Source organism: Apiospora marii, assembly GCF_038362585.1.
Source record: "Apiospora marii strain CBS 49790 chromosome Unknown utg000007l_segment0_segment0, whole genome shotgun sequence".
Classification (NCBI taxonomy): domain Eukaryota; kingdom Fungi; phylum Ascomycota; class Sordariomycetes; order Amphisphaeriales; family Apiosporaceae; genus Apiospora; species Apiospora marii.
This window is the reverse complement of record NW_027117379.1, coordinates 3,314,315-3,341,654: the sequence shown is the minus strand read 5'-3', so window position 1 is coordinate 3,341,654 and position 27,340 is coordinate 3,314,315. Positions and strand designations below refer to the sequence as shown.

The following is a 27,340-nucleotide window of genomic DNA, read 5'->3' as shown; positions in this document are numbered from 1 at the left end:
GAATCTGGCCAAGCCACTTACTGTATCGCAGCCATGATCCCTTGATTGCTGTTGGTTTACGAGGTTGAGAGGCAAACAGACTGAGAAGGGAGGGGGTCGAAGAGCTGTACAAGTGTACACACGCACGTTCTGACGAGGGATTGAACATCTCTCCCATCTGCATATGTGCCGTGAGGCAGTCTTGGGCTTCCACCATCTCAAGGCTTTACGATATGATAAGCCCCTGCTGAGTTGGTGCTGCAGCTAATAGCCTGATAAGTCGGCTTAAAGATGCTTTTTCTACAAAACCTCTATATAACGAGGCGTTCCGCAGACTGGAGAACCGATTGACAGTTGTGCAATCTCGGCGTATTTTGAGGCCGGATGTCGCCATGCCTCCCACTGCCCATGGTAATTTGATTGGGTACCTGGGCCGTCACTGCAATCCACCTGCGGCATTCCTAACATTAATCACTTGACGATGCGTTAAACCGATTCAAGCAGAGGTTTGCTAACCAACAATGAAGACCATCTGCCTGGCCAATGTGAGGCCGTGGCAGTACTGCGTTGCAGGAGTGTAGGTAGAAACAAAAAGCGATGTTTCTCTACAAGAGCCGATTCGGACGCTCTGAGTGGAGATCGAGCATCTTGGTAAGATCTTGCTCATGCTGGATCTAGCGATGCACCCTTGCATCTTGGTTCACTCTCGGTTCGCTGCAGATGCAATAGAACCTCGCCTTCATGGTAAAATTGACGTATCTACTTTTGATACCGTCTCGACGCAACATTACCATTCATCAATGCACGTATTTACTTGCTTTTCACTTCGGACCTGTGCAATCATCCCCGATGACATCCCCGATGACACTTGGGCGGACGTTGTCGCGTCGAGCTACTAGTTCAATTGAAGGGGTTAAGCTTCACGTAGGGGTGGTAGGGCCCTATTACATGTACCAGTTCACCATCAAATGGGTAACTTTTAGCGGACCAGAGTTGGCGCTTCTGGGTGGGGTCGGCTTTCAGTGATGCACTTAGGTACTGTGCCCATCACTGGGGGTAACGCTCGACGCTACTAATGCGTGCGCCTCCTGCTGTATGATTTCCTGGCTTCAATGTCTTGATTGGGTACCGTCCTGATGGTTCTCACACCACTACTGCAAACAGGTCTTACCGTCGCCACGATTCGGGCCCGAGAATACTCGCTACATGCTCTCAATTGGTGCGCCCATAGTGTTCATGGCCGGACGAGATTGTAAGACAATCATAAACAGTACTTGATGGAAACGCACTGCTTTGACGTCTCTGGGTTGACGAACGTAGCCACACTCCCTGATGCGCTTCAATGTGTTGAAGACACACGGAAGCTCGCACTGCCGCTGCCAGAAAAAAGGTCAATTTGTGAGACTACGAGGGCGTCGCGTTGAGCTTATGATTCAACGAAGACGTCTGAGGCTTCTCGCGGAGATTGGAAGCCCGTAGATAACATCCAGGAATGTAGATCGCTGGCGAGGGAATTTATGCAGACTTGAGAATCAAGCTAGAGTGATGTATATCGACGGTGTGGCGTAAATGGTGAACTGGCCGAAGCCTCCGAGACGCTGGAGAAGGAGCGCGAGTTCAGGGCATTCGGCCTAAGATGTAGAGGCTGGTACAGGCAGCGATGAAAAGAACAGGTAGTTTGTTGGTAAATACCAGCTGACGAGTATGGTACTGACTGCTACTTGGCACTGACAGTCCTTTACCAGTAGCCCATGTCGCTATCTACTAGCGCATCTACGACCAGGGGCCACAGTAGCCCGCACACAAGCTGCATTGGCTGTCTAGCAGTTTTCGCGCGACCAAATCTAGTTACGAGTTTTCCCACCACCTGCCCGAGTCGTCGTATTTAAGCCAAATGGAGGAAGCCTCTGGTTTCCGTTTCTTCATCAGAACGATATGCACCGTACTGGATGCTCTACATCGATAGACGTGTGCCATAATGGCCTCTGTACATTTTAAGCTCCCCACCTATGCTAAAAGTCGGAGACCACGGCCGATTGTTGTCAATTGTGGTATTCGGGACGGTTATCGTCCACCAACTCCTTATCCGCAATTGCCTGAACCGCTGCAAGTTGCACATCAACCACCCCGCCAACTGAATTATACCACAATACGAGAACGGCATCATCGAGGCAACCACTGTGTTGTTACACGGTCGTATGCCTGCCATGAGTTCAGGCATACCGGTGACCCTAACTACACGGCTTATACTCGTCACGACTTCAGACGAACAGTCGAGCGTGAACGCTACGCCATCACGAGTCGAGCTACACGATACGAGACCAGGAATGTAGAGAAACATGTGATGAGAAATCCGATCATAGAGCGAGAGGTGTTTCACGCAGAGGATGAGCTGGCTTCAAGGATCCGAAAGATGAAGCTCGGAAACCGGAAGTAAGAAATAGCTCCATAGACATGTACAAATATAAGCCCGGTGCGTCTCTTTGATTTTCCAAAGTCTCGTGGTCTGCGCCGTCATCATCATGGAAATCCCTTATGAGGAAATGGTTCTTGAATCCAATGCGGTGCCTTTAATTTTTGATATAGCTGCTGCAACTTGTGCCTGGCTTTTACTCTCTGGGTTCTCCATCTTTCCTGCTACATTCACAGCTCTCCAGCAGATTAATGTCTACTCGCAATATCATGTCCTACTGAGCCACTCACTTCTTCCTTTCGTTGCTGTGTGCACGACGACAGGCGTTATTGGACTTATATGGCTCTGGTATAAGTGGAAACACGACTATATATGGCTGTTGAGCCACATTTTCATGTACGAGTAATCCCGAACTCGATTCCATGACTGACCTAAGGAGTAGGCCCTCCATGTTCAATTCTGCGAACGGGTTGATCACAGTTCTCATCAACGTTTACACGGCCCAGGGGGGCACCTGGTCCACCACAGCGAAGGCAGCTTTGGCTTTGACGAGTGTATTCACGTTTTTAACTATGCTTCTTTCAGTATCATGTAAGCTTTGGATAGAGGTTCTAAGAATAGGGCAGCGGTGATAAGCATGTTGTGGTGGGGTTTTGATCTGGGCACGATATCTTGTTCTAGTTTCCGAATTCTCAAAAGGGGCCGTACTATATAAACAAACAAAATTCAGATTGGCGGCAAAAGAGCAACACTGTTCATGTATGCCCTTTATGCCTTCTTCATTGTGGTTGAATCTCCGCCGCGGGGCTCCTGGACTTGATGGCCCCTTCCTGGAAGAGATGTCTGGCCCATTTCAACGGTTGGATCAAGGACCTGACAAAGAGGTCGACGTGATAACTATCATCAGAGGGCCTCAGACGTGCGAACTACCAGGCTACGTACACATGTTTCACTCTGACTCCTCCGTCATCCTAGACTGTAGCCTGCACCTGCAGGCCTCCATGCCAGTGATCAAAGCTGGCTGGATCCCTCCCAACATCATTCGACATCCCGTTCAACGTGCACAGTCTTTGACTGGTCCCGAAATTGCACGCCGATTCTACTCGCGAGCTCTTTTATCACTGTCTAATGCTTGCATCTTCGTGGAAGCAGAGCACGGCGGCATTGCTGAGATTTTGGCTGAATTAGCAAGTTGGGTCTATCCCGCTCCTCCAGTATTGCGCCAAAAACCGGTCATTCTCATATTGACGGAGAGGGAGAGAAGCATGAGAATGTCTCCCAAAGACTTGGAGTGGACATTTACGACTGAGGTTCTAGCAAGGTGCAACGTACTGCGAGAACACAGTTTCAAAACAGCAGAAAATGCATGGCGCGATTGCTTTTCTGGGCTAATGGTACAGGAAAAACCAACCAAAGGGCAGACAGCGGTTGACTTCTCAACAGGAGTTCATGTAAATGCCGGTTTCCATAGGGCTTTTACGCGGTCGCAAGTCGGGACTCTGCTACGGGTAACTTGTGTTCATTTTGCAGAAGCCTCCACGGATACTTTGAGTTTGGTTCGCGCATCACGAGCTACACAGCCTGTGCCCGAACTTCTTTCAACACACATCGCCGAATTAGTTAAGAGAAGCTCCCGAGATCCTGCCTCAGCTGGATCGGCATACCGCTTCATCGCATCCGTGCTTGTGTCCGACGCAATTCGGAGCAACATTTGTAGGTATTCGCTGTTAACTAAGTAGACCTGGTATAACTAAGTTTCAGATAGGGTTGCCACCTGAACCTATATTCACAGAAACCTATCGCTCGTTGATTGCGAGCATCGAGGATCAGTCGAGGGCTACTGGACTCACCGCCATGCTGCAAGATCACTTTGTTAGGCTGGCCAGCCAAATCGTTGCCAGTCAAGGCTATACTAGGAAACACATGGAGCTCATCAGGTCCATCCCTCCATCATTGCAAAGAATTGGAGACTCCAAAATCTGCTATGCATGTCTTGCTTGCATGACCTCAAATACTTTATCGTGTGGGCACGAACTTTGCGATTCATGCATGGCAAAATACGCTTCGGTTATTACCAATGCTCGGACTGTTCTTCTAGCCACATGCTTATTTTGTGGGGAGCCAAACGACGTGACCTGTCGCCTTCGACCACATAATGCGGGAGTCAGGGTTCTGGTCCTGGAAGGCGACATTCAGAACGCCCAGTCGATGTCAATATACTTGAAAAGCATCCGCAGCATACTGACAGCGCCAATGGGGAACTATTTCGATCTTGTCATCGGAAGCAACATCGGAATATTTTTCGCCGTTATGCTCTTCTGTCAAGGAGCTAGCGTTGAGGACTGTATACACCATCTCCGAGGACTGAAATGGGTCAAAATACACAGGAACGGAATTCAATTTGGCCCAGGATTAAACTTTCCATTCAAGGATATCCGTACTCAAGGTCCAAAACTGTGTTTATACTGCAGAGGACGCCCCATCACCATGGTGGAAAAGTCAACTTCGTCCAGAACGGAAGAATGGTTCCGCAAAAGCTTCCGTCCGCGTCCCTCGGATACTGGTTTCCAAGTAAATTCTCTAGTGTCACGCCTTTGGCCCGGAGCGTCAATTGATGTTTCACTTCAGTACTCCCCAGCTATCTCCTCCCGCCTTGATGAGCAAGTTGATAGCCTCATTGGGTCTCTATTTTACATCAACATTGTTGAGCCCTTCCATTTCTATAGTGAAACTCCCGTCGAGATAGGGCTGCAAATAGGGTGCCACATCGAGCCTGGGCCGTATTTGACTTCCCTTCTCATGGCGCTCAGGAGGAAGAAAACTCGAATCCACTATCGTGGAGACAATCCATTGGTAGTGGCAGATCTATGCTCCGATCAAAGTTGGAGAGAGGTCAAAGAAGGGAAAGACTTCCTAACTTTGCTAACAGTTACTACATCGTCTCCTTCGTCTATGATCATGATAATGGTCGATTCAATGAGACAGGAGGGGCAGGTAAACATAAGTAACTCGCCCTGCCGCTTAGACAACTTACAATGTTCTCGCGAGGGAGCCACGGGCACATCACAAACATCTGGGATTCGATCTGTCATTGCTACGATATCTTCACTGCAGGAGGCTTTACAGAACATGAATTAAAATGTATAATGTTCAATTCTTTGGAATATTGAAGTATGTTCGAGTTTGCGGTCTTTGGTTGCCATTCATGTTGACCGGCTCTTTCTGGAAGTTATGACTGCTGATTGGTGAGGGCGAAAGGGGTTGATCGCGTCGTCGTCTCTCAGCGACAGTGATGAAGTCATCAGGGGTCATTTTGTTAGATGCCAACACCGGGCCAGCTGGACAGCTAGGAAAGTCGCCATGGGACTGATATGAATATGGTATGCCATCTTTCTCCACATAAACATAGACTTTAGCTCCGAAAAGTTCATAGAGCTCGTGCATCTTCTTCATCCCATTTCTCTTTCTCCCTTTCCACGACTTCAATAGGGCGTATGATGCCTTCATGCTGTTAGAAAATACCTTGAGGTAGGTATTGTACAGCTTCGAGGAAGTTGGATTTGGTCCTTCTGAATATTGTTCTGGATTTCGACTTCTGAGTGTCTCGCTTTATATCAACCTACAGAACATAAGATAATTAAGCGCGCGGCAAACATCTTGAGACGTTCTTCCCAGAAATGTGGACTAAGATTCTAAATTTAGGTTTCTGGTTTCTGGAAAAGTGGGATGCCTATGAACTCATATATACCTAAGGACATGCCCAGTCAAGCTTCATTCTCAAGCACCACGCAAACATGGATTTGAGCAACCCTATCCACAGAGCGGAAGCTCATCGGCGAGGGGACTCAACCACAGAGATTAAACATGCACTTGCCTATGCGAGACTGTTCAGGAGTGGCGATTTCCTTGACGCAGCTTCCGCAATCGGCTTCAACCCCTTTGTCATTGGTCATCCCCAAGATATGCAAAAGTTCTACGATGGAAACACAAGCGATTGGATCAACCTGGTCTTTATTTCGAGTGACGGCACAGGTGAACTCCACGACATAGCGAAAGGTACCGCTGACTTAAAGTCATGTCTTCAGGAACATACCTATAATGAGCAATTGTGCGAGGCACATCTTACGGACAGCAAGATCATTTTGAACCTATGGGACTGGGAAAACGAAACAAACGTTGCGCTTTCACAACCCCTATCGGATCTTTTCGAACAACACGAAGGCTACTATTCCACATGTCTGCTTTACAGTTTGGTTGACAACAGGCACAGAGATAGTCTCGCACTCAAAGACTGTAGAATTACTGAAGCCCCTCTCCAAAGCATTGGAATACGATCCATGGTGAAAGAAGACTGGTTTCTATGCCACACTCCAGTATCAGCGAAATGGAGATCTGCTGATGACTGGGAGACCCTCATCCGACTTATGCGAGAATACGTGGAAGGCTTTGTAAAGGACGACGTGTTGTTACCGTGGCGCTGGCGATTATTCGACGATCAGGGGGACCTTGGTTCTGCGCCACTTCTACTACGGCTCAATCAAGCCGGTATTTTGACGATTCAATACAAAAAGAACTATCACATTACCGAAAGGGCAGGTTGGCAAGAAGTTTCTGGCCTGAGAGAGTTCAAGCAGAACTCGTCCCTAACATTCCTCCTGCCTTCCAAGCCCAGAACGAAAGAGTTCTGTCGATTACTTTTAGAGGACGAGAGAGTAACGGCAACGGTCGTCACTTCTGACCCATTCATCATGCCCGGGAGCGCTTCTGATCCAGTCATGGCATCGTCGGAGCGTGTTGCTCCGTCCCGGGAGGAGCTGGAGAGCGTGGCATGGGAGAACAAAAGATACTTCCCACCTGTTGATGAAGCTTCTGCCAAGGAAACAATCGAAGAGCTGGAGATGGAGTCGTGCACAGCCTATACTGGGGACTTCGTATGGGTCACTGTTACCGCCACGTCCAACGACGCCGATGTTTTGGCGTTTGTGGAGGAACACCTTCAAGGTTTCGAGCGGTATTTCTGCCACAATGTAGATGATTCAGAATAGTGATATAGAAACAGTAGTCCCTTTAAGAATCTATAATAAACAGATTGGTCAATCGAAACCCCTGATATAGTCGGTGAAAGTTTGGTTATGATCTTACATGATAGTACTTACGTCCAGGTAAGCTCGGAGCCTCCAGGGCTTAGTGGCATTAGAATGAGGGAATATCAATAGTTTCCGTGAACATGGATCTGCCAAAGATTGTAGGGGCTGCCTCGTGGCAAACAATGCAGAGACGCCATCTCTTCCACTTGCAAAGCGCCTACATGGTTCCACTGACAAAGAACAAAGGGGCCTACCATGGCTGGATTAATCAGAAACCGCTCCGCTGTGATGGACCTGGTGATTAGCTAAGGATCATTGCAACGAATTAATTTTGCGCGATCTGTTAGAAAAAGTTCGAGGGCTGTTTCACAATTGCATTCTAACATGCTACCATAATTCTTCTATTCACGTCTTCATAGGTCGTGTTTAGCGAGAGCCATGACCATGCATGGGAAAATTAACAATACAAGCTACCCAATGTGCCGCGAACTCATCCTGCAGGTGTTTACGACGGGAAGGTAAATCAATTCTCGCCGTTGGCAGACGACCAAAGACGATGTATGTTTAGTTGGGGTTTGGTCGAGAGCAATACGTTGCTGGATAATCTTTCCTATCTAATCATTCCCACGAACACCCTGTTAGCAGCCCTAAGCGATCAGCCACTCAGGTAATGGAATCGGAAGACGGATTCCCCGCTGGCTAGGATCAATATTAATCCGATGACGTATATACAAAGGAGTATGCTTCCTTCTACTGTATCTAAGACACCGGGCTAATATTAGATTCCCTCATATTGTTCCACCAATGTACTAGTCCAAAGAGCAAATACATAATACCTTTTCGAATTGCTTGATGCGTATTGTTCTAGAAAGGCGCTTCCAGTTTCTTATTTCTAAACTTGATTGGACATTGTTAACCCAGCAGCCCGTCGGGCACGAGGAATCTTTTCGGGGGGTAAACCAGAGCCATTCGTAGCAAGATTCTAATCGCGATCGAAATGTCAGATGAGGACTCCTCTCTAAGATCATATACTACTGCGGCAGAAACCCCTTTTGAGTCGGAACCACTTGGACATGCCGAAACGGAGGCTAGGCATACCGATTCTTTTCCGGCTACTTCCTATGTGGACCTCGAAAACGAGGTTGATATATTCGCTATAAATAACGGCGCGGGTACCCATGGCACCCAACCTGCGAACATCCTTAGTGTACACGGCCGGCAGTTTTACGAGAATTTCCGGTGTCCGCAAACTGATACAATCGAGACGGCCCGTATAGAAGGCTCACCACCCTGGAAGAGCTTTATACTTCTTACTCTTCCACCCTTCAGTCGAGGCCGGCCTCGCCGCGGTTATACGTGCAAGAAAGAACAGCTGGGAATCCGGTCATCCCGATTCACCGATCTACGCATGTTGACTGCACAACAACTAAGGGGCTATATCCGTGACCATGACGTACCTGGGATCCACTGGATATGCCCATATGTCGATCTTGATCCATTACTCAATAATGGCCGTACCGGTTATCCACAAAGGAACACTTATACTTGGATGAAGCTTGATGGCCCCGAACCTCCGTTTATTAGTTGTGGAGTGTGGAATAGCGTCCTTGGCAATCAAGGGCAAGGCCGTATTGATGCGCATTACGGGATTACTGGCCAACACCTTCCCATCGAGCCGTATCCACCCTCGGCCACAACGAGCTTCCAGGTCGATGGTGCACGGCTCAGGAACCAGACGCATCTAGCTTCCGGCGTGGTACTTGCCCCCTCAACCCAACCGGCGCCACGACAGGACAGAGTGCTAGTGACTCCGCGGACTGAGACCCAAGAGGAACAGCAGTGGCCTTTGCAAGCCCCACAAAGTCAGCCTCAGCCAACAATCGAAAGGCCTCAAAGCCCAAGACCAGCAAGTCCTTTCAGGCCAGCACCATTGACCCAGTCACCACCAGCTGCAACCAGCATACCTAGATCAGATAATCCTACGGAGTCACGAAATAGACCTCCAGGCACTGCTGATCCGCTGGAAGACGTAAGACCCCATTGGAAACTCTATGGAAGACGCCCAGACTGACGCTATATTTAGTTTCTGGCCATATATAATGAACCCGATGGCCGGGATATCACAGGAAGATGTCGCGTCTGTGTAGAAACGAGTTCTTCAAGGGGCGAATCGATAAACCAACAGTCTATGGCTACTATGGTTATCCAATGCGGCTGTGTATATTGCGATTACTGCACGCGGTTAGCAGCCAACTATGGAACTAACTATATAATCTGCGGAAATAATGGCAGCCATAGGGAACAATCCGTGTCGACATTCTTCACTACACGCTTTAATGAACGATATAGCAAGGTTCGGATACCTGTACGCACTTTTAAACAACTTGGACTTCCATGGACTGAGGATCGTACGCTGAAAACTCAATGGACGCGAAGGGCGCGAAGCCCAGTACTTCGAGTTGATGCCGAGGAAGACTGCCCGATTTGCTATGACACCTTAGGGGACCTCTTTCAAAACTGCTCCATTACGTGTGTCGGTGCGTCTGTCCACATATTTCACACCACATGCCTGGCGCGTCACTTTCGCAATGCTGCGCGTCGCTTCCTGCCCATGTCCTGCCCGCTGTGTCGGGCAGCCGTACGGAGAGTTTTTACAACTGGCCAGTGGTTTAGCCAGTCTCAATGGTATACAGAAAGCGAGCGTTTTGGGGACGACCGAGAGTTCTATGCGACATGGTTACAGTTCAATAAATATCATCCTGTTAACTATCCGAGAATTACGCAAAGCCGACGGCAGGAAAGGGATGTTGAAATCGCATATCAGCAAATGAGCGAAGAGCAAGCCCAGGAAGAACTCAGGAGACGAAACGACGAAATTGACGAGCAACGGTCTGTGGGCGAGACGCTATAGCTCGGAACAATACGATGCGATACTGGAAAACGGAGAGAAACACATGGAAGTCCAAGGCTCAGCGTTCATTTTTCAATATCAAGGTTTTATGTATTAGGGTATAATCAAATATTTGCACAAGTGCGTATGCGTCCTTACGGAAGTAGTGGTCTGCGGCTCCAGCGACAGATCGTTGTGGTGTCCAGGCGGGGTCTTGATCATGGCCTGTCATCAGTCTTCAAAGCTCCTGTTTCTCCAGCGCGCTAGGCGAGTGCGCAGCTAGCAATCAGTGTAGTCCAGTCTTAGCGTTGCCCATTCAGGTGTCAGATTATTCCGGCTGGGGCACTATTGGGCTCATGCACCGTGCGTAAATGATGTGGCACAAATACTGTCCAGTAGCCAGCTCATTCCTGTAGTGTTCCTAATATGGACCACACTGCTAGACCACAGAACGCTAATGCTTGAGCTTACTACTGATTCGACGCCAAAACCTATCTTGACAGCATACTCCACGTTGAACAAACAACACGGTACCGCTAGCAATAAGGGCATGGGTGCATACGGTAGATGACCTGACAAATACCTCGTCGATCAAACATAAATACACCAAGATTTGCGTTAAGCCAATAACCGTTGAATGGTGGTATCTTCAGGACAACGATCAATATCGCGTTGTAATGCATGCAGTATGTGTAGAAGAAAGGGATATCAATAATGGTAGGTGGGTTTTTTGTTATTCGGGTACTTATTCTCCGCTGTAGTGGCTCGCCCCTGAGTAAAATTCTGTGTTTGGAGACTCCTGCTACATTAGCGTTTGGGCGTTGGTAAGCCACGAAGTGCGTACACCAAATTAAAAAGATTCGTTCATACTACTTATAATAGCTTACCCTATCCTTTTGGCCAGAGTTGAATGTATATGAGTTTATTACCCTGACTGAAATAGATTCGTACAATTCGGTTCAGCGTCCGCTTTCGCTTTCCAGATTGGGATGCAGTGGGTCGCTGCAAGTAATGTGGCATGGGCACATGCCTGCCAGAGTCCTACAAGTCATTCCGGCGATCCATGTACCGTTACGATCATGCAAGTCCGAGATGCCCAGAAGGCTGAAACAGTAATTGTGAATGGATTGTCGTTTGTATGCTGACTGTAAAGCGTCACAATTACGCCATCCTTTAAGCACATGCATGATCCCCGATACTCGTGAGAAGCTCAACATAAAGTGAGCGGCCGGGATCATAATCTGTAAAGCACAGTCCTGTGCTGTTATCCCGCATGCCTCAACCAATTGGCCTTGTTAAGGTGATTTACTCTATTATAGGCATTTTCCAGTAGATCCCGCGATACGTGTAGGTCGGGATCGTTACCGCCATGGTATGTCCGAGGAGGTCAACGGCTTCTGTACTCCGCCGGTCGTCGAGGTATGCGCTTGCGGTGGCCGTGGACGTGCGGTACAATGATAGCCCTGTCAGGAAGGCTTGTAAAGTTTACATCAAGACGACATGGGACGAGCCATTGCTCGGTTTCTGTGCTGCTTTGAATAAGTACCTGCCCAGCCAGAGGCGGGGACTTTTGAAGAACTCGACTGATTGCAAGAACCAGGAAGGAGATGCTATTTACAGGAACTCGTTCCGCAGCAACAGACTCTAGGAATCGGGTTTCGAATATGTTTCTAGAATCTGTTCCTCCAGTGTATATAGCTTGCCCAGCTAGTTCACGTCGCTAATCAAATCTTCCTATTCTTAATTATTAACAAAGTTATTACCATGAATCGAGCAGACCGTCGAGCGCTAGAGGAGTCGCAAGGGTTAGTAGGGAGACGCGCGCTAGGGAGGACCCGATCTACCCGCAATAGAGTAGGAAACAACCCAGATCCTGGAGTTGAAACAACAGAAGGTGCGGTAGGGACGACCAGATCTACCCACAACAGAGCAGGCACCAACCCAGAACTTAGAGATGAGACGCCCGAAGGCGAGATCCCAATTGCGATCGAGGTCTCGGATGAGGATGTTTCCATGAGGTCACATACCACTACAGAAGCCGAATCCGTACCCGATGCGCAAGCCACGGCGGAATCGCCCTTTGAGTCTGAGCCTGTGCCACTTGGACATGCCGAAACAGCTAGACATACCAATCCTATTCCGGATACTTCCTCTCTTGACGCCGATGACGAAGCTGATGTATTCGCCACGGATGATGGCCCGAGTACTCATGGGACCCAGCCTACGAATATTCGCACAGTACGGGGCAGGCAATTTTACGAGGACTTCCGCTGCCCGCAAACTGGTGGATGCGAAACTGCTCGAATCGAAGGCTCGCCGCCCTGGAAGGGTTATGTACTTCTTACCTTGCCACCTTTTAGTCGCGGCCAGCCTCGCCGTGGTTATGCGTGCAAGAAAGAACAGCTGGGAATCCGGTTGTCTAAGTTCGAAAGCCTCCGTATGTTAACTTCGCAAGGGCTAGCCCAATATATCCAAGCGAATGGTATACCTGGCATCTTCTGGATATGTCCATATACAAATCTCGATCCATTGCTCGACGACGATCATGTCAATAATCCACAGAGGAACACCTATACTTGGATGAAGCTTGACGGGCCTGACCCACCCTTTGTCAGTCGTGGCGTATGGAATAGCGTCGTCAGAGACGAAGGGCAGGACCGTATTGATACACACTACCAAATAACTGGCCAAGACCCCCCACTGGAGCCTCTTCCTTCCTCGGCCAGAGCTAGCCTTCAAGCTGATGGTGCACGGCTCAGGAGCCAGACGCCTGCGGACTTAAGGCCTGAGGAAAGCGGCAGTGGTGCGGCACCCAGGCGTCCTAGCCAGCTACAAGCATCACGGCGAGAGCCACGTTCCGCACAGGCCGCGCGAAGCCAGCCTCTCCCGTCGGTCGAAAGTCCTCGAGGTCAACAGTCTCGCACAGGCGACGAGATTCAAGGCCAAACATCAGTTCACCTGAGGTCTGGAGTGCCCTTGTTCGCTCAAGACCGCGCAGGTGTGACCAGTGTTGAGAGACGAGGCACCGGGCCGAGAACTCCAGCTGCAGGAGACGATGGACAACCACGAACTTCCCGGCCAGCTGCTACTTATGCCCCACAGCCCCAACCGGAAACGAGTCTATCGCGGCATAGTACCCAAAGGGACAACGATTTAGAAAATGTAAATCAACTCCGAGTATGAGTATACAAATTGCTGACTGACACCAGGTATAGTTTCTAGCCATATACACCACGGTCCATGGGCAAAATATCGCAGGCCGATGCCAAAACTGTGTCACCACCAATTCCCTAAGGAGGGAGTCCATAGATGAACAGCCTTCGGCATCTATGGTTATACAGTGCGGTTGTGGATACTGCGACGGATGCATGCGGCATGCAACGAATCGTAGGGAGGATAGCCTTATGGTTTGCCAAAACGATAACCACAGAGGAGAGACGACATGGGCATCCACCTTTTTCACCACACGTTATAGCGGAAGGTACAACCATGTCCGGATACCCGCGAAGACTTTCAACCAACATGGGCTCCCATGGACGGAAGAACATACCTTGAAACGCCAATGGGCTCAAAGCCCATTACTTCGAATCAACGCCGAGGAAGGCTGCTCCATTTGCTCCGAGTCACTAGGGGACCTTTTCCAAAATTGCACCATTGCATGTGAAAGTCTTCACATATTCCATACGAAATGCTTGGCAATATACTTTCGAACCGTCATGCGTGAGGAACGGAACGTAACCTGCCCCTTATGTCGGCAACCCACCGCCAAGGTTTTTACTACGGGCCAATGGATCAGCAAGTCCAACTGGTACACAGAAAGCGAGCAACTTGGGAATGACGAGTACCCCTACGTAACATGGCTGCAATTCAATTTTCACCATAGTATCGACTATCCCAAAATTCTACAGAGCCGAGAACAAGAACGAATGGCCGATGTGGCACATGAAGACAGGAGTGACTGGCAAGCCCAGGAAGAACTAAGAAGACGAAGCGAGCGCTGATTCACGCCTGATTGGTGTGAACTAGGGATTAACGAACACAGGAGGTAAGCTATGTCACACAGGAGCACATGTCTCTCGATGAGCTCCGGCACGGATGCGGACGAGTAAATAGGTAGATGTAGACATTAATAGTAATACTTCTCTTAGGCGAGATGGTCCATTACGTGCTTTAGAATAACAAGTACAGTGTAGCTGATATAATGTAATATATCGCGGCATTGGTGCCCTGATAAAGCAGTATTGCGGGAATGAGCGCTAATGCAAGGACTGCTGCGTGGAGGACAGGGCAGTGGTACAGACGGCAACGAGCAAAGCATGGTGCAGGCCATTCCCAAGCTAAGACCATGCTAGCAGCCATAAGATTCGCAATCTGCAAGTAAGGGAATGGCGAAACCGCGCTGTCGAGGGAATGGGTCACAAAGTCCCAAAAGATCTTGGGCCATATAAAAGCGTGCAAAGACGCGGCGATCTGGTCTTTCGCTGATTAGTAGGGGCGGAAGGCTCGGGTTGTGGACCTCACAGAAAGCCGCAGTCGAACTGATGAGCCTTGCTAGGAATAGCTGAGTTGAGGTCTCCATCTGGAAGATGCAAGGCTTCGGCTAGCTTACGCGTTTGGGGTTCGTGCACATGCGCGTAGTGTATATACTAGAGCGCGACGACGTGTCTGGGATCGGGGTTTCTAGTTACGCGCGGCAGATTTCTGCTACCAGAAAGCCGCGAATCGACCGTGTTGGCGAAGTACTGTACGCTAACACCGCGCCCCACCTAGCGTCGGTGGCCTATTCCCTGCTTGTGATCCCTTCAGCACCGTATAATCCACGAACGACGCTGATGCCGAGCGCTTCGCTCGCGATTCGGATTTCGTAGTCTACGAGGACGCTGCCCACTACGGCGACGATTGCGCACTGTGGCTGGCATAACACGGCAGCTAGGAGATGTCAGGTCGTGCAGGGGTGGGTGGATGTCCGTCCTTGCCAGCGGTACCTGGGCCAGTCAATTCCACGTTCCGGTTATTGCGCCAAAGTGTGGTGCACAGGCGTAGCAGTCCTTGTGCAAGCCCTGTACGCGTACTGAAGTTTTGAGCTTCAGCAAGCTTCTTGCTGCTTTGGCTCACTTTGAGCCATTGTGACGATCGGGGCAGTTTCCCTGATCGGACTCGAATGAATGGGTTCGTTGGCGTTGCCTCTTACTGCGAAGGCTGAAGCGAGTAGCACAGCCCCACAAGCCCAATAGTTCGTAACTCCGCAACAACTCGGTTTATTTTCGCGAAAACGTCAATTGTGGGATCGCATGCGCGCTCCGTACTGCTTGATCCACGGGCCGAGCCGCAAGCTGGCTGGGAAGCAAGCCTGGCTGTGGTATTTCGCAATACTAAACGGAACGTCGGCGGGCATGCACGAATCTTGATCCTTCGTCTGCTTGCCATCCCTGGCTTGCGGCTGAGCCATACCCCGCACCTGCAGCCTGGTGCAGGGCCAGCTGATCGGTCCTCACTATGATGGAGGTGTTGACATTGGCTTAGCTTCTTGAAGCAAGATCGCCACAATCCAAGTTCTCGTTCATTCCAACGATGCGCCGAGTCGCGTAGCTCCTGCGCCCTACGATGCGGCTACTCCAATGCGACGATGCTGGCCGGTACAGCTTGACCGACGACTTCGTTGCCGACAATGCGCCTCCTTACGCGATCCTTTCCCACACGTGGGGCCCAGACGAAGTCGTCTATGCGGATCTAGCGAACACACCAGCTGCTTGGCAGCACAAGGCTGGCTATGACAAGATCAAGTTTTGTGCCGACCAAGCGGAGCAACACGGGTTGCGATACTTCTGGGTCGATACCTGCTGCATCGACAAGTCCAACAACATCGAGCTGCAGACTGCGATCAACAGCATGTTCCGGTGGTACCGCGATGCGAAACGAGTTACGTCTATCTTGCCGACGTCTCCAGCGCTACCGACACTGATGCGCGGGACAAAGTGGCGCCTTGGGAAGGGGCCTTCCGAAAAAGCAGATGGTTCACTCGTGGTTGGACACTCCAAGAGCTCCTCGCGCCGACGTCAGTGGACTTCTATTCCAAGGAAGGCGTGTGGCTTGGCGACAAGCAATCTCTGGGATCTGCGATACGCGACATCACAGGCATCCCGGCGAGTGCACTCTACGGTACTCCTTTGTCCGACTTTCCCGTCTCGGAACGAGAAGCCTGGGTCCGTAACCGCGAAACCAAATACCCGGAGGACCTGGCGTATGCGCTCCTGGGGATATTCGACGTTCACATGCTACCGAACTACGGCGAAGGGCGGGAAAATGCCCAGAAACGGCTGCGAAAGAAGATCCAGAAAGCCGTGAAGGGTGGGTTTGTTCCTTCCAAATAGTGATGCTGGGAGAAGGCTGACTGAAAAAAGGGACTCGAGCCAACAATTTCTCTGTCACCTTCAGCCTGTCGGATGTTCCCGAGACGCAGCACTTCGTCGCAAGAGAAGGTGAACTGGCGGAGATGCGTACTAACCTAAACTCGGATGGAAGCCGTCGTGTCGTGGTTCTCCATGGTCTCGGCGGTATTGGCAAGACACAAATCGCCATTACCTACGCAAAACGATACAGAGACGAGTATTCCGCTGTATTCTGGCTCAACATCAAGGACAAGGCCTCGATCCAGCAAAGCTTTATCAAAGTAGCGAGGCAGATAATGCAGCAGTATCCCGACGCCAGCCTCTTGAGTGCTGAAGGCAAAGAGCAGAGTCATGAAGAGACAATAGAAGCCGTCAAGGCCTGGCTAAGCCTACCAAACAACACGAGGTGGCTTCTTATCTACGACAACCTCGACAATCCGAGATTGACCAATAGTGCCGAAGGCGCAGGAATTGACATCCATCAATTTCTTCCTACGGCGTATCAAGGCTCGATTATTATTACGACACGCTCGTCGCAATTGAATCTTGGTTACATGATTCGAATAAGAAAGCTCGTCTCAATAGAGAACAGTCTAGAAATCCTCTCGAAAACCTCAGGCAGGCATGATTTACAATACGGTAAGAAGCTTATCGCCAATTGAAGTCTTACTAATGACTGTTGCAGACGTTGACGCTAGAAGTCTCGTAAGGGAGCTTGATGGGCTACCCCTTGCCCTTGCCACGGCTGGAGCTTACTTGAAGCGCATTTCAATCGGCTTCGACGGTTACCTTCGCCTATATAAAGAATCGTGGGCACGACTTCACACAACCACCCCAAGCCTAGGCTCCTACCAAGACCGCACATTATGCTCCACGTGGCAGCTCTCGTATGATCAATTGCTGAGACAAAACCGACTCGCAGCCCACCTACTCCGATGGTGGGCATATTTTGACAACGAAGATCTCTGGTTCGAACTCCTCCAGGCCGACGGAGGAGATGGTCCAGCCTGGGTATACGAACTAAATGATGAATTGAGTTTCAATGACGCAATGAGTACGCTGCACGATTACGGGCTTGTCGACCAACACACTGGCTCTCCGGGCCTAACCGAGTCGAGGGGATACAGCATCCACTCCTGTGTACACAATTGGACCATCCACATGTTGAACCAAACCTGGATGTTGACTTGACTAAACTCACGATAGGCTGTGTAGCCTCACTGGTCCCATCACAAGACAGCTCCCAGTTTTGGCAGCTACAGAGACGGCTTCTATCACATGCTGTTAGGTGTTGCGCCATGAGTCAAGACAGCGATCAGGATATGCCTTGGGCCTTTCATAACCTAGGCCTCCTCTACTCCGACCAGGACAGGATGGACGAGGCCGAGACGATGTACCAACGGGCACTGCAAGGACACGAGAAGGCATGGGGATCAGACCACACATCCACACTCGACACGGTCAACAACTTAGGCCTCCTCTACTCCGACCAGGGCAAGATGGACGAGGCCGAGACGATGTACCAACGGGCACTGCAAGGAAAGGAGAAGGCATGGGGACTAGACCACACATCCACACTCGACACGGTCAACAACTTAGGCCTCCTCTACTCCGACCAGGGCAAGATGGACGAGGCCGAGACGATGTACCAACGGGCACTGCAAGGATACGAGAAGGCTTTAGGTGCCGACATATTCGTTCGATATAGGCCGGCACTCAATACCATGCAAAACCTAGCAAATCTCGGAGCCCATCAGGGCCAACAAATCGCAGCTAGAGAACTCTATATGAAAGCCTACGGCGGACTCGAACTACTTCTTGGCCCACAAAATCTCAACGTTCAACGCCTTCGTGATACTATATTGCATTTAGAGAGATCGGATGGCAAGTCAAGCAATTCCTCCTGTACTTTCGAAACCCTAGCATGCTAATTTCTAGGAACAGATTCAATCCTGCCGCCTACGGACAACCAGGACAAGCATAAGAGACGTCAGCGTGGCACAAGGCGATTCATTGAAAGATTCCGAAAAAAATAGTCTGTTGAGAAGCAAGGGATAGAAATGTATCGATTGCTAGCTAGCTGAATTGCTATAACCAGGCGAGCCTTGGCACGACCGGTAACAAGGAATTTACTAAGCCAAGTAGCGAACATGGGGTGAGAATGAGAGTCCGGAGCGTTAGCTTTGGGGAAAATGCGTTCGGGCTCAGGGGTGAAATCACTGTATTCGCGGACTTATACTAATTGCGGGTTTTCAAGCCAGCTTGATTTAATCCTCCATACGAATGGCGTTCCGGTGCGGCTGGCCTTCTTCTAATCCTCTGTTAGCCTGTCGTACTGACTGTATCGTAAATCATCCCATCGAAGTCCTAGGTCTGAGCCACACACCGTGGACAGTCTGTACATGATTTCGAAAGTGGTCAAGATCGTCCAGCTTGACGCCTTCTTCTACGCATGTGGGATGCTCGCAGAAGATGAGTTTGTCATGCTCAAGGTCTCTGATCTCCGTGACATGTGCACGCTCGAAATGATCGTTCATCACCGCTGGCCGACTGTATGTGAAGGTTCGCTCTTGGTACGAAAGGCGACCATCCCCAATACACCGTGGACATTGTGTCTTCAGCATAAGTAATGGGAAAATATGACGATCCAGAGGGGTTGTATCGGTTGTGTTCGGCTGAACCTGTGCTCGCTTGTGTATACGAGTACGTCTAGGCGTCTCCCGCTTCTGGCAGAGTCGGAACATAACATCGACAGCGTGAATACATGACTCCAGCATATCCTCAAAGGTGGGTACTTCCGGTTGAAAAAGGAACGCCTCAGCCAGCTCTGCGCGTTCGGGGATTTGGAGATCGATCTCTGGCTGCCAGGCTTCCTCAAGTTCCTCCAATTCTTCCTCACCTGCGACCTGCCTCTCGATGTCCCATGTGGGCCTGTTGTAGAAGAAGTATTGCCGGTACTGCTCCTCGACGTTGCTTACGCGTTGCGCTTGTTTCGTTCTGATGCTCCCTGACAGGACTCGGATTTCCTCCTCATTTTCTTGTCCTTTGTATCGATACCGGCCATCTTTGAGAATCTCTCGTCGTTGCTTCAGTGCTTCAATCTCGGGATCCGGCGGCAAGGACTCCCAAACTTGCTTGGGGACCATCTTTCTTCGAGCCCGTGGGTCACGCGTCATCCCAACATGAGTAAACAAGTTGATCAGAGCGTCTTCTGTTGGCTCGTCCAGAAAGGCGTTCTGTGTATCAAATTCGATGTTCTCGTTGATATACGCACTATTGAACGTAGCCCATTTGGGATCATGGCGTAGCGCCTGATCCCGCACAGCGTCAGGGGCCTTTCCTGCCTAATTTCAGTATAAACAGTAGATAAACACTGAACTGGGACTTACTGTTCATAACGTTGGCATTGCCTCTTCGGAAGGCCTTTGGCGTGATAGGTTCTTCATTCCCCATGTCAAGACTTTGTCGTTTTAGGTCATCGCGAAGCTTGTGATACCGAACAACCTCATCTCCTACACGGAAAACCGGCCGCTTCAGCCACTCTTTCTTCCATCGAAGGGCTGTGCACTTGACCGGGCCCACGTTCTTAATCTGGAAGACCCGCCGAACAGTCGTCAAGCTTGGGGCATCAAAGGCGTCGTCGCAGAGGGCTAAGCAGACAATCACATTGATAAAATTGAATATCAATCTGCGCGTCATGGTAAACCAGAAGATGGTGCTAAATAAAATGTCAGCAATGATTCCGACATCATCGGTATAACTGACACTCACGGCTTCGGGTTGTTGTCCATTCCCTTGTGGTGTATGAATTTCACAGCCATGGAAAACATGTCTTGGCCGGTCTCTGGGTGGCGTACCACCATAAGTCGAATGTCTTCATAGCACAATGCTTTCGGGCGACCACGATCAGTAGTCTCGCGGGCCAATATGTTGTCGAGCAGCTGAAACTCGTGTGGTGCATGGTTGTTGTCCTCATTCGAGCTGGTTGAGCATTTGGAGGCAAATAGATCTTCCCAAGATCCATCCGATGGCTTGGGTGTCTCGTTATCCACGAGCTCACCAGGTCGTGCTCCTGTGTATGCCAGAGCTTGGTATATACCAAGGAGATTGATACGTTGACGCTCACTTGCGAAGATGCCGTCGTCATAGGCGATGTTGAAAACCAGAAGAGCGAAAACACCGTCAGAATTCACGACTGGTTTACCATCAACATTTGGAGGACGGAGCTTGAAGAGAGGTACCAGGGTAGCATCATGCCACTGCGAAACTGTTAATGGCTGGAAGTGCTTATTTGTAACTTACGTACCTTGAGAATCTCCTTGTTATCGTTCGTGTCAATGTGGCGGCCATTGACGCTTGCATAGAGCTGCTTGTACTGACGATAGTACTCCCAAGATGTGCCCCATGACTTAATCCGGTAAGTCTCACACATATGTAACAGAAAGTCCATTGCGGCTGCTCGGTCAGCTTGTTCAAGGACGGCTTTCCATGGCCCGTTCACGACATCACGACAGAAGCTATGTCCATTAGTCAAGGGTATGTGGCCAGTTGGGGAAAAGGACAAGTCTCACATTTTCCATTTGCGCAAAATTCTTGCCACATTAATCTTGGTTTCATCAGCCCATGCCGGCTTCAGAAAACGGACTTCTTGCAGTTGCTTCCGAAGTGCTGCATGCTGCGTCGCCGTCAAGGACTTCGGGCCTTTCGAAATTCGATTCTGCTGTTCTCGGTGGATGAACTCATTCACAAAACCTTGGTGGGGGCCTTGTAGAACGGGTCGAGAACGAGTTGGCGCCATCTTTGGACGCAATGGTTTACTGGTGAGTGACCAGCTTGGGCTTGGTAGCCTGGAATGCGTACTCCCGGCTCGTTCTTATAATCCGATTGGGGGAAAGCAACAGGAAGGGGATTACTCGAACTTGCCAGTAGGGCAAGTGGGGCACAAGTTGAGCGGTTACGCCTATCCAATCAGCCCAGGCCTCATGAAGTGGGGCTATGTACTCAGTACGCGGGAGCAACCACCAACCATTTACTACCTCGCTGTCATGCCATCATAAAATGGAATCCCACGCTTGCCAAATTGGGGCCCCAGAACAGCGCTTTCTCTTTTTAAGCTGTAATTTGTCTGCCATCTAGGTGATGCTCTCTAGCAAATCACTTTTAATATAATGCTACTTCCTACCACAACACTCGCTTACTGTGACTAATGCCTCGACACTATATAATCAAAGGAGAAGAATCAGGTAGCGATCAAGACTCGAGGTGCTGCCTTGAGAACCTGTCATAATCAACTGTCAATGCCCTCGCAAGTTGGGAATGCCATTGCAGTGAGCTTCAGCCTGGCACTGCCGTACGGGGAAAAGGCTGAGGATCCGGTGAGCGATGTAGAGAGCCTGCAACCATCTCCATCTAATTGCCATCTTGGCACTGTGTTGAAGAAAGGCAACTGGCTTGATATTGGTTTCGTAATGCGAGCAACAACTTGGGTGGTGCAGCCACAAGGTACAGGTAGCTTGGGAGATGCTAGCTGGCTACATGTACCTATCAACAGTGACCGCAAGGTGAAGGATATGTGACTGTCCCCGCCCCCCACCCTGCCAACGTCCCCCATTCCAGTTAGGCTTGTCTCCCTGTCAATAATGCCACCATTCCCACCTGACCTGCTAACCACAGCTGCTGTCCTAGAGTCATAATGCACAACAGCACCCTGATTTCCCATCAGACGTTCCCACAGATGAGGCCAATTGCTGAGTGGTAAAAGTAGTCGTCAGGAAGTAGTCATCTACGCTCAAATTCCGGGAGGTGACGGTTCGAGTCTGACTCGGGCCCGCCTCTTCTTATTGCCATTTTGTTTTGCCAACCATGCCTTTGATTTGATTTGAACTGCCTGCTTCTGGCACAACTTCACACGCCGGTACTGTTATCAATAATTCAATTCATCCATATCTATCTGCTTGTCCTTCTCGTGCCATCCAATTCCTTGACCTGCTACATGTTTGTAGAACCTCATCTGCCCCAACAGCCCAATTCCATAGTATCCTAAGGTGCCTTTTTACAGGCCAGTAATGTTCTGCATATTCATCACACTATTGCCCTCTTGCATGCCATTCTCATACCATCTCATCTCACTTGGCCGGCTACACGTTTGTGGAATCTCATCGTCCCAACCGATCAATTTCCAAAGTATCTTCTCGCCAGGAACCACGCCTTCAGGAAACCTTGATATCCAGTATTTACAATTGGGGCAGGTCTTATTAAATTGCGCTTATCCAGAGAGAAACTTATTGCGAGTTCCGACACCCAACTAAATTCATTTCTCCTTTGCCCACCCTTCATCTGCTAACCACGATGCGTGAGCTAGTATTCCGTAGGTCATACGACCGGACCGCTACCACAAGGACCCATCCCAGCAAGACGGCATCGAACAGCAAAAGTACAACCCAACCGCACTGGGCGACAGGGAGCACGAATGGAGGAAACACACACTTCAACCTGATGCAGCTCCCGGGCGAGATCCGAAATATGATCTGGGAGTTGTCGCTCCCCACCGACCGCGTCCTCGTCATCAGCGCGCACGGCTACTACGTTCACGCCCTGCCCCCTCCCGCCATCGCCTGGGTCTGCGGCGAGTCCCGCGCCCTCGCCCTCCGCCACGGCCGGCCCTACGCCCTCTTCGACGCGCCGGTGCCGTTGTTGCGGTACCCCCGCCGCCTCCACCAGGGGCCCAAGACCTGGACCTGGTTCTCGCCCGCGCGCGACCGCGTCCTGCTGGCCCTCATGCGCGACACCGAGAACATCCGCCATGTCCGGGACGGGCTGGGCGCCCTGCTCCTGGACGCGCGCCACCTGCTGGTCCAGAGCGACTGCTTCTACCGGCGCATGGCCCACCTGTTCCACGCGGAGACGATGATGCAGAACCACGTTGAACTCATTCTCGCCAGCTTCCCCAACGCGCGGACTGTGGGCGTTGTGCGCGCCTGCTTCAACATCATGCCCTTGGGGGATGGGGACCAGGAGAGGACGGGGGAGGGAGAAGAGCGGCTCGAAGCACCAAGACGACCGTTGTATAGCTATCGACCCATGCACAGCTATGCTCTGTGGAAAACCGGCGCTCGGATCCGTCTCCTCTCAGACCCGGCCCACATCCGCGCCGTCCAGGAAGTCCAGGCGCAACGCACGGCGCTGTGCACCTGTCGCTGCGGCAGCGACAACGGCAGCGATGGGGACGGGGATGACAACGGTAGTAGTAACCGCGGCAGCGAAAAATCACCCCATCTCTGGCAACCGCCAATACAAAAGCCAACGCAATTTTCTTCTCATCGTAACCCCTACCATCGCCGCCACTGCCACGACCACGGCCTCGTCGATCTGTGGTCCCCGGCCACGCCCCACGACGGAACCTGGGAGTTGTGGCGCGTGATGAAGATATGGGTCACCGCCCGCGACTCCATGACGCCGCGGGCCGGCCCCGCGCTCCTGCCGGGGTACCCCAACCTGGACAAGCTGCCGGGCGACCGGCGCGCCTGGATCGATAGCGTCGCCGACCAGGCGCCCCATGTCTACTTTGCCGAGATGGTCTTCCACGGCAACGGGTACATGGCGGCTTCGGCCCTGCCGGACTGCGTGGCGGAGGCGGTGGCGGCGCGGGGAGGAAGGGGCGAAGACGGGTGCGGCCTGTTGGGCGGGACGACGGGGCTCGGGGTAGAACTACTCATGCAGATCTAAGAGTTTCAACCAAAGTACTATGGGCGCCAAATGTTCCGTTGGTATAAGAGATCGGTGCTGAATCTTTTGTTTCTTCCATGGAGCCTTGATATGAAATGAAACGAAACATAATAATCATGTTGATAGAGACATCATTAATATTAGCTGCTGAGGCTGATCTGACGCCTTGGCGCGCCAGGACCTGCTAAACCTGGCATAAGAGCCTGCTTCAATTTGTCTTACATATGGGCGCGAAGCCTGACGTCATGTTGCAGTGTGTTTGTGGCATATCAGCCCGATGACGTGGCCATTGAATCCCCCTTTCTTCCATATTACAACGTTCTCAATAACGACTCGGTCTTTAAATACTCGCTATACATCGACGCAGCTAAGGGCCGGTTGCAGTATCCCCGTCTAAGATTACTACGGTATCACCTGTCTTGGAGATGGAAGACCTTAACAACCGCGACCTTGATCCCCAGTCTTATTTCCTGATCGAAGACGGCGACGAAGGCGGGGCTGTCGACAGCAGACGTCAGGTTGATTCTGCGCAGCACAGGCTTCATAACTACTGGGCTAAACTCGACTGTCGCTGGATCGACATTGACGAAGTGCTCCATTGGCTTTTTACTTGCGAGTGGAATCACCCTATCTGTCGTTCAGTTGCTCAAACAACTGGCGAGATAGCCGGTCGTCCGCTTTGGCTCATCGATATCCATCAGGAATGCATTGTTCCCGCTCAGCACATTCGGGGCGAATACTTGGCTCTAAGCTATGTGTGGGGAGAAGCCAGATCGGGCGAGTTAACACATCAGTCGATTTCTGCACTACAACAGCCTGGAGCACTCGGCACCCAAGCTACGACAGGCGCGGCGGTAGTTCCTAGGACAGTCCACCACGCTATGGGGCTCGTCGGCCTCCTGAAGCAGGATTATCTATGGGTTGATCGCTTTTGTATCAACCAAGATGATGCCGAGAGTAAACACTCCCAATCACAAACAATGGCAGATATCTATGACGGTGCCTACTTGACTATCGTGACTGCGGCCGGCCGAGATGCGAATCATGGACTCGCAGGCTTGAAGGGTATCACTGGCAGTCGTAATCTTATGGCTCACATGGAACCCTTGGATTACAAAAAACTTACAGATCCCAATCGAACTATATGGGTACGTGATAAAGCCCTAGTTCATTATAATTGCAAACAACTCACTGATTCTATTTCCGATTACTATTCAGTACTCCAGGGGATGGACTTTCCAGGAAGGCATGTTCTCTCGCCGTAAACTCGTGTTCTATCAGGACATAGTCATGTGGCAATGCGAGTGTTGCGTCTGGCATGAATCCACCAGGACCAGCGGATGTTGGCCACCAAGGATACACGGTAGCTTCCAACAGAGAGGGAACGAATATTGGTGGAACCTGAATCGCAATAAATCAATACCCCGGTCAAAGCCGACATCAGAAGACAACAAAACAGCCTTGGTCAAAAGAGTTTCCAAATATAGTGGAGTTGTACTAGAATACGTAAGCATACGGGTTTGATTTTGGCGACGAAACACAATAGTCTAGCATGCTGACAACCAAATATAAAGAACAACCGAAACTTTACATATCCCGAAGATGTCCATGCCGCCTTCCTTGGAGTTGCCAAACAGTTTCTTCCTTCTTTCCCCAAAGGACTTTGGTGGGGGCTCCCAGTGCAGCACCTGGATACGGCGTTGTTGTGGCAGCCAATGAACGGAGAGTGTCTCTCCAGGCGGAGAGCCAAAAGTGTAACACTGCCAAGTTGGTCATGGATGGGCTGGCGCGGGGCTGTTCGTTTCACCTGGGGCATCTCATCGATCGGGGACTCAGGCTCACAACTGGATCGGATAATCCCACAGTGTCAATGGGAACAACCAGGGTTTAGCGACTTGACGGAACCCATTAACAGAAGTGTGTGCCTACTTCGTCTGCGGATCTCGGTGACCCGGACCACCTCTATAATTGCGGATTACAACGACTGGGGAAACACGAGCCGCGTGTCCGCCGTGAAGATGGATATCGGCCACTATGGGATCATCTATTGGACCGAACAAGGATCCGCGCATTGGCCGGGGCAGCCTTGCGAGCTGATTGCGCTTTCATCTATCGCCGCATACCAGGATAAACCTCCGCTCAATTCCATCCTAGACAGGTTTATCGCGGACTTTGATCAATTCCGGTCTCGCGGAACCCCAGAGTCCGAAATAGCAGAGGAAATCTATTTCGTCATGGCGGTGAAGCGAGAGAACGGGATTGCATACAGAGAGGGCCTAGGCGTCATGTACAAGCGGGACTGGGACGTATTGGAAGCCCAGGTAGAGGATGTGGTATTGGGCTGAGCACTCCCTTGGCTGTGACTAAGAACTAGTGCAAAAAGTTAATCTCGTGATGGAAGATGCGATATTACATCGAGTTACAGCTAATATACCAACAGAAGGTGCAACAGGAGGCCCACGACGAGGCCATGAAGCATAAGGAATTGGATCGTAGCGAGGGATGCACGCTGCTGAAAACAATTGCTTAGCGGTTAAGATCCTCGATATGGGGCTGCAGATGAACCAACACTCTCTGCCCAACAGAGACAATAGTGGTTCCAGCGGTGTAGCCTACCCCAGCCCGGCCTAGAAAGCATCTGCTCCCCTCTGTTGCCTACTAACCCAACTCTGCAATAGGAACCACAGAATACGACATGAAGCCGCCAAAGAATGAATGGAACGGCTCATACAACCAACCACAAGCCTAAACTAGAACTTGCTCCCAGGGCCATCCCATCTAAATGGCTTGTCCGACTTGTGGCATGTGCTTACATGCTGATATCCATCGGAATGACCATAGCTATAATGGTCCTGTT

General features: G+C 50.6%; 8 protein-coding genes across 8 annotated transcripts; 7 read left to right on the top strand and 1 right to left on the bottom strand.

Annotated features, from left to right (window-relative positions):
* Nucleotides 1-2,200: 2,200 nt before the first annotated feature.
* PG985_011472 (uncharacterized protein) lies at nt 2,201-2,982 on the top strand (the record flags this gene model as incomplete). Its single annotated transcript, XM_066831239.1, has 3 exons — nt 2,201-2,412; nt 2,477-2,788; nt 2,835-2,982. Coding segments are annotated over 3 exons (672 nt in total), but the record flags the coding sequence as incomplete, so codon positions are not given.
* A 4,158-nt stretch (nt 2,983-7,140) lies between these two features.
* PG985_011471 (uncharacterized protein) lies at nt 7,141-7,437 on the top strand (the record flags this gene model as incomplete). The annotated part of the gene is made up of 1 exon (XM_066831238.1): nt 7,141-7,437. The coding sequence occupies one exon, from the start codon at nt 7,141-7,143 to the stop codon at nt 7,435-7,437; it is 297 nt and encodes a 98-aa protein (XP_066681920.1).
* A 1,039-nt stretch (nt 7,438-8,476) lies between these two features.
* PG985_011470 (uncharacterized protein) lies at nt 8,477-9,550 on the top strand (the record flags this gene model as incomplete). Its single annotated transcript, XM_066831237.1, has 1 exon — nt 8,477-9,550. The coding sequence occupies one exon, from the start codon at nt 8,477-8,479 to the stop codon at nt 9,548-9,550; it is 1,074 nt and encodes a 357-aa protein (XP_066681919.1).
* A 2,583-nt stretch (nt 9,551-12,133) lies between these two features.
* Nucleotides 12,134-13,552, top strand: PG985_011469 (uncharacterized protein; the record flags this gene model as incomplete). Its single annotated transcript, XM_066831236.1, has 1 exon — nt 12,134-13,552. One exon carries the CDS (start codon nt 12,134-12,136, stop codon nt 13,550-13,552), a length of 1,419 nt encoding a protein of 472 aa, XP_066681918.1.
* Nucleotides 13,553-16,772: 3,220 nt separating this feature from the next.
* On the top strand, nt 16,773-18,689 carry PG985_011468 (kinesin light chain 1; the record flags this gene model as incomplete). Its single annotated transcript, XM_066831235.1, has 3 exons — nt 16,773-17,397; nt 17,444-17,812; nt 17,965-18,689. Coding segments are annotated over 3 exons (1,719 nt in total), but the record flags the coding sequence as incomplete, so codon positions are not given.
* Nucleotides 18,690-19,109: 420 nt separating this feature from the next.
* Nucleotides 19,110-21,556, bottom strand: PG985_011467 (FluG domain-containing protein; the record flags this gene model as incomplete). Its single annotated transcript, XM_066831234.1, has 5 exons — nt 19,110-20,098; nt 20,148-20,476; nt 20,530-21,017; nt 21,065-21,275; nt 21,330-21,556. The coding sequence occupies 5 exons, from the start codon at nt 21,554-21,556 to the stop codon at nt 19,110-19,112; spliced, it is 2,244 nt and encodes a 747-aa protein (XP_066681916.1).
* A 1,697-nt stretch (nt 21,557-23,253) lies between these two features.
* On the top strand, nt 23,254-24,483 carry PG985_011466 (uncharacterized protein; the record flags this gene model as incomplete). The annotated part of the gene is made up of 1 exon (XM_066831233.1): nt 23,254-24,483. The coding sequence occupies one exon, from the start codon at nt 23,254-23,256 to the stop codon at nt 24,481-24,483; it is 1,230 nt and encodes a 409-aa protein (XP_066681915.1).
* A 425-nt stretch (nt 24,484-24,908) lies between these two features.
* On the top strand, nt 24,909-26,828 carry PG985_011465 (uncharacterized protein; the record flags this gene model as incomplete). Its single annotated transcript, XM_066831232.1, has 2 exons — nt 24,909-25,631; nt 26,058-26,828. 2 exons carry the CDS (start codon nt 24,909-24,911, stop codon nt 26,826-26,828), a joined length of 1,494 nt encoding a protein of 497 aa, XP_066681914.1.
* Nucleotides 26,829-27,340: the final 512 nt, after the last annotated feature.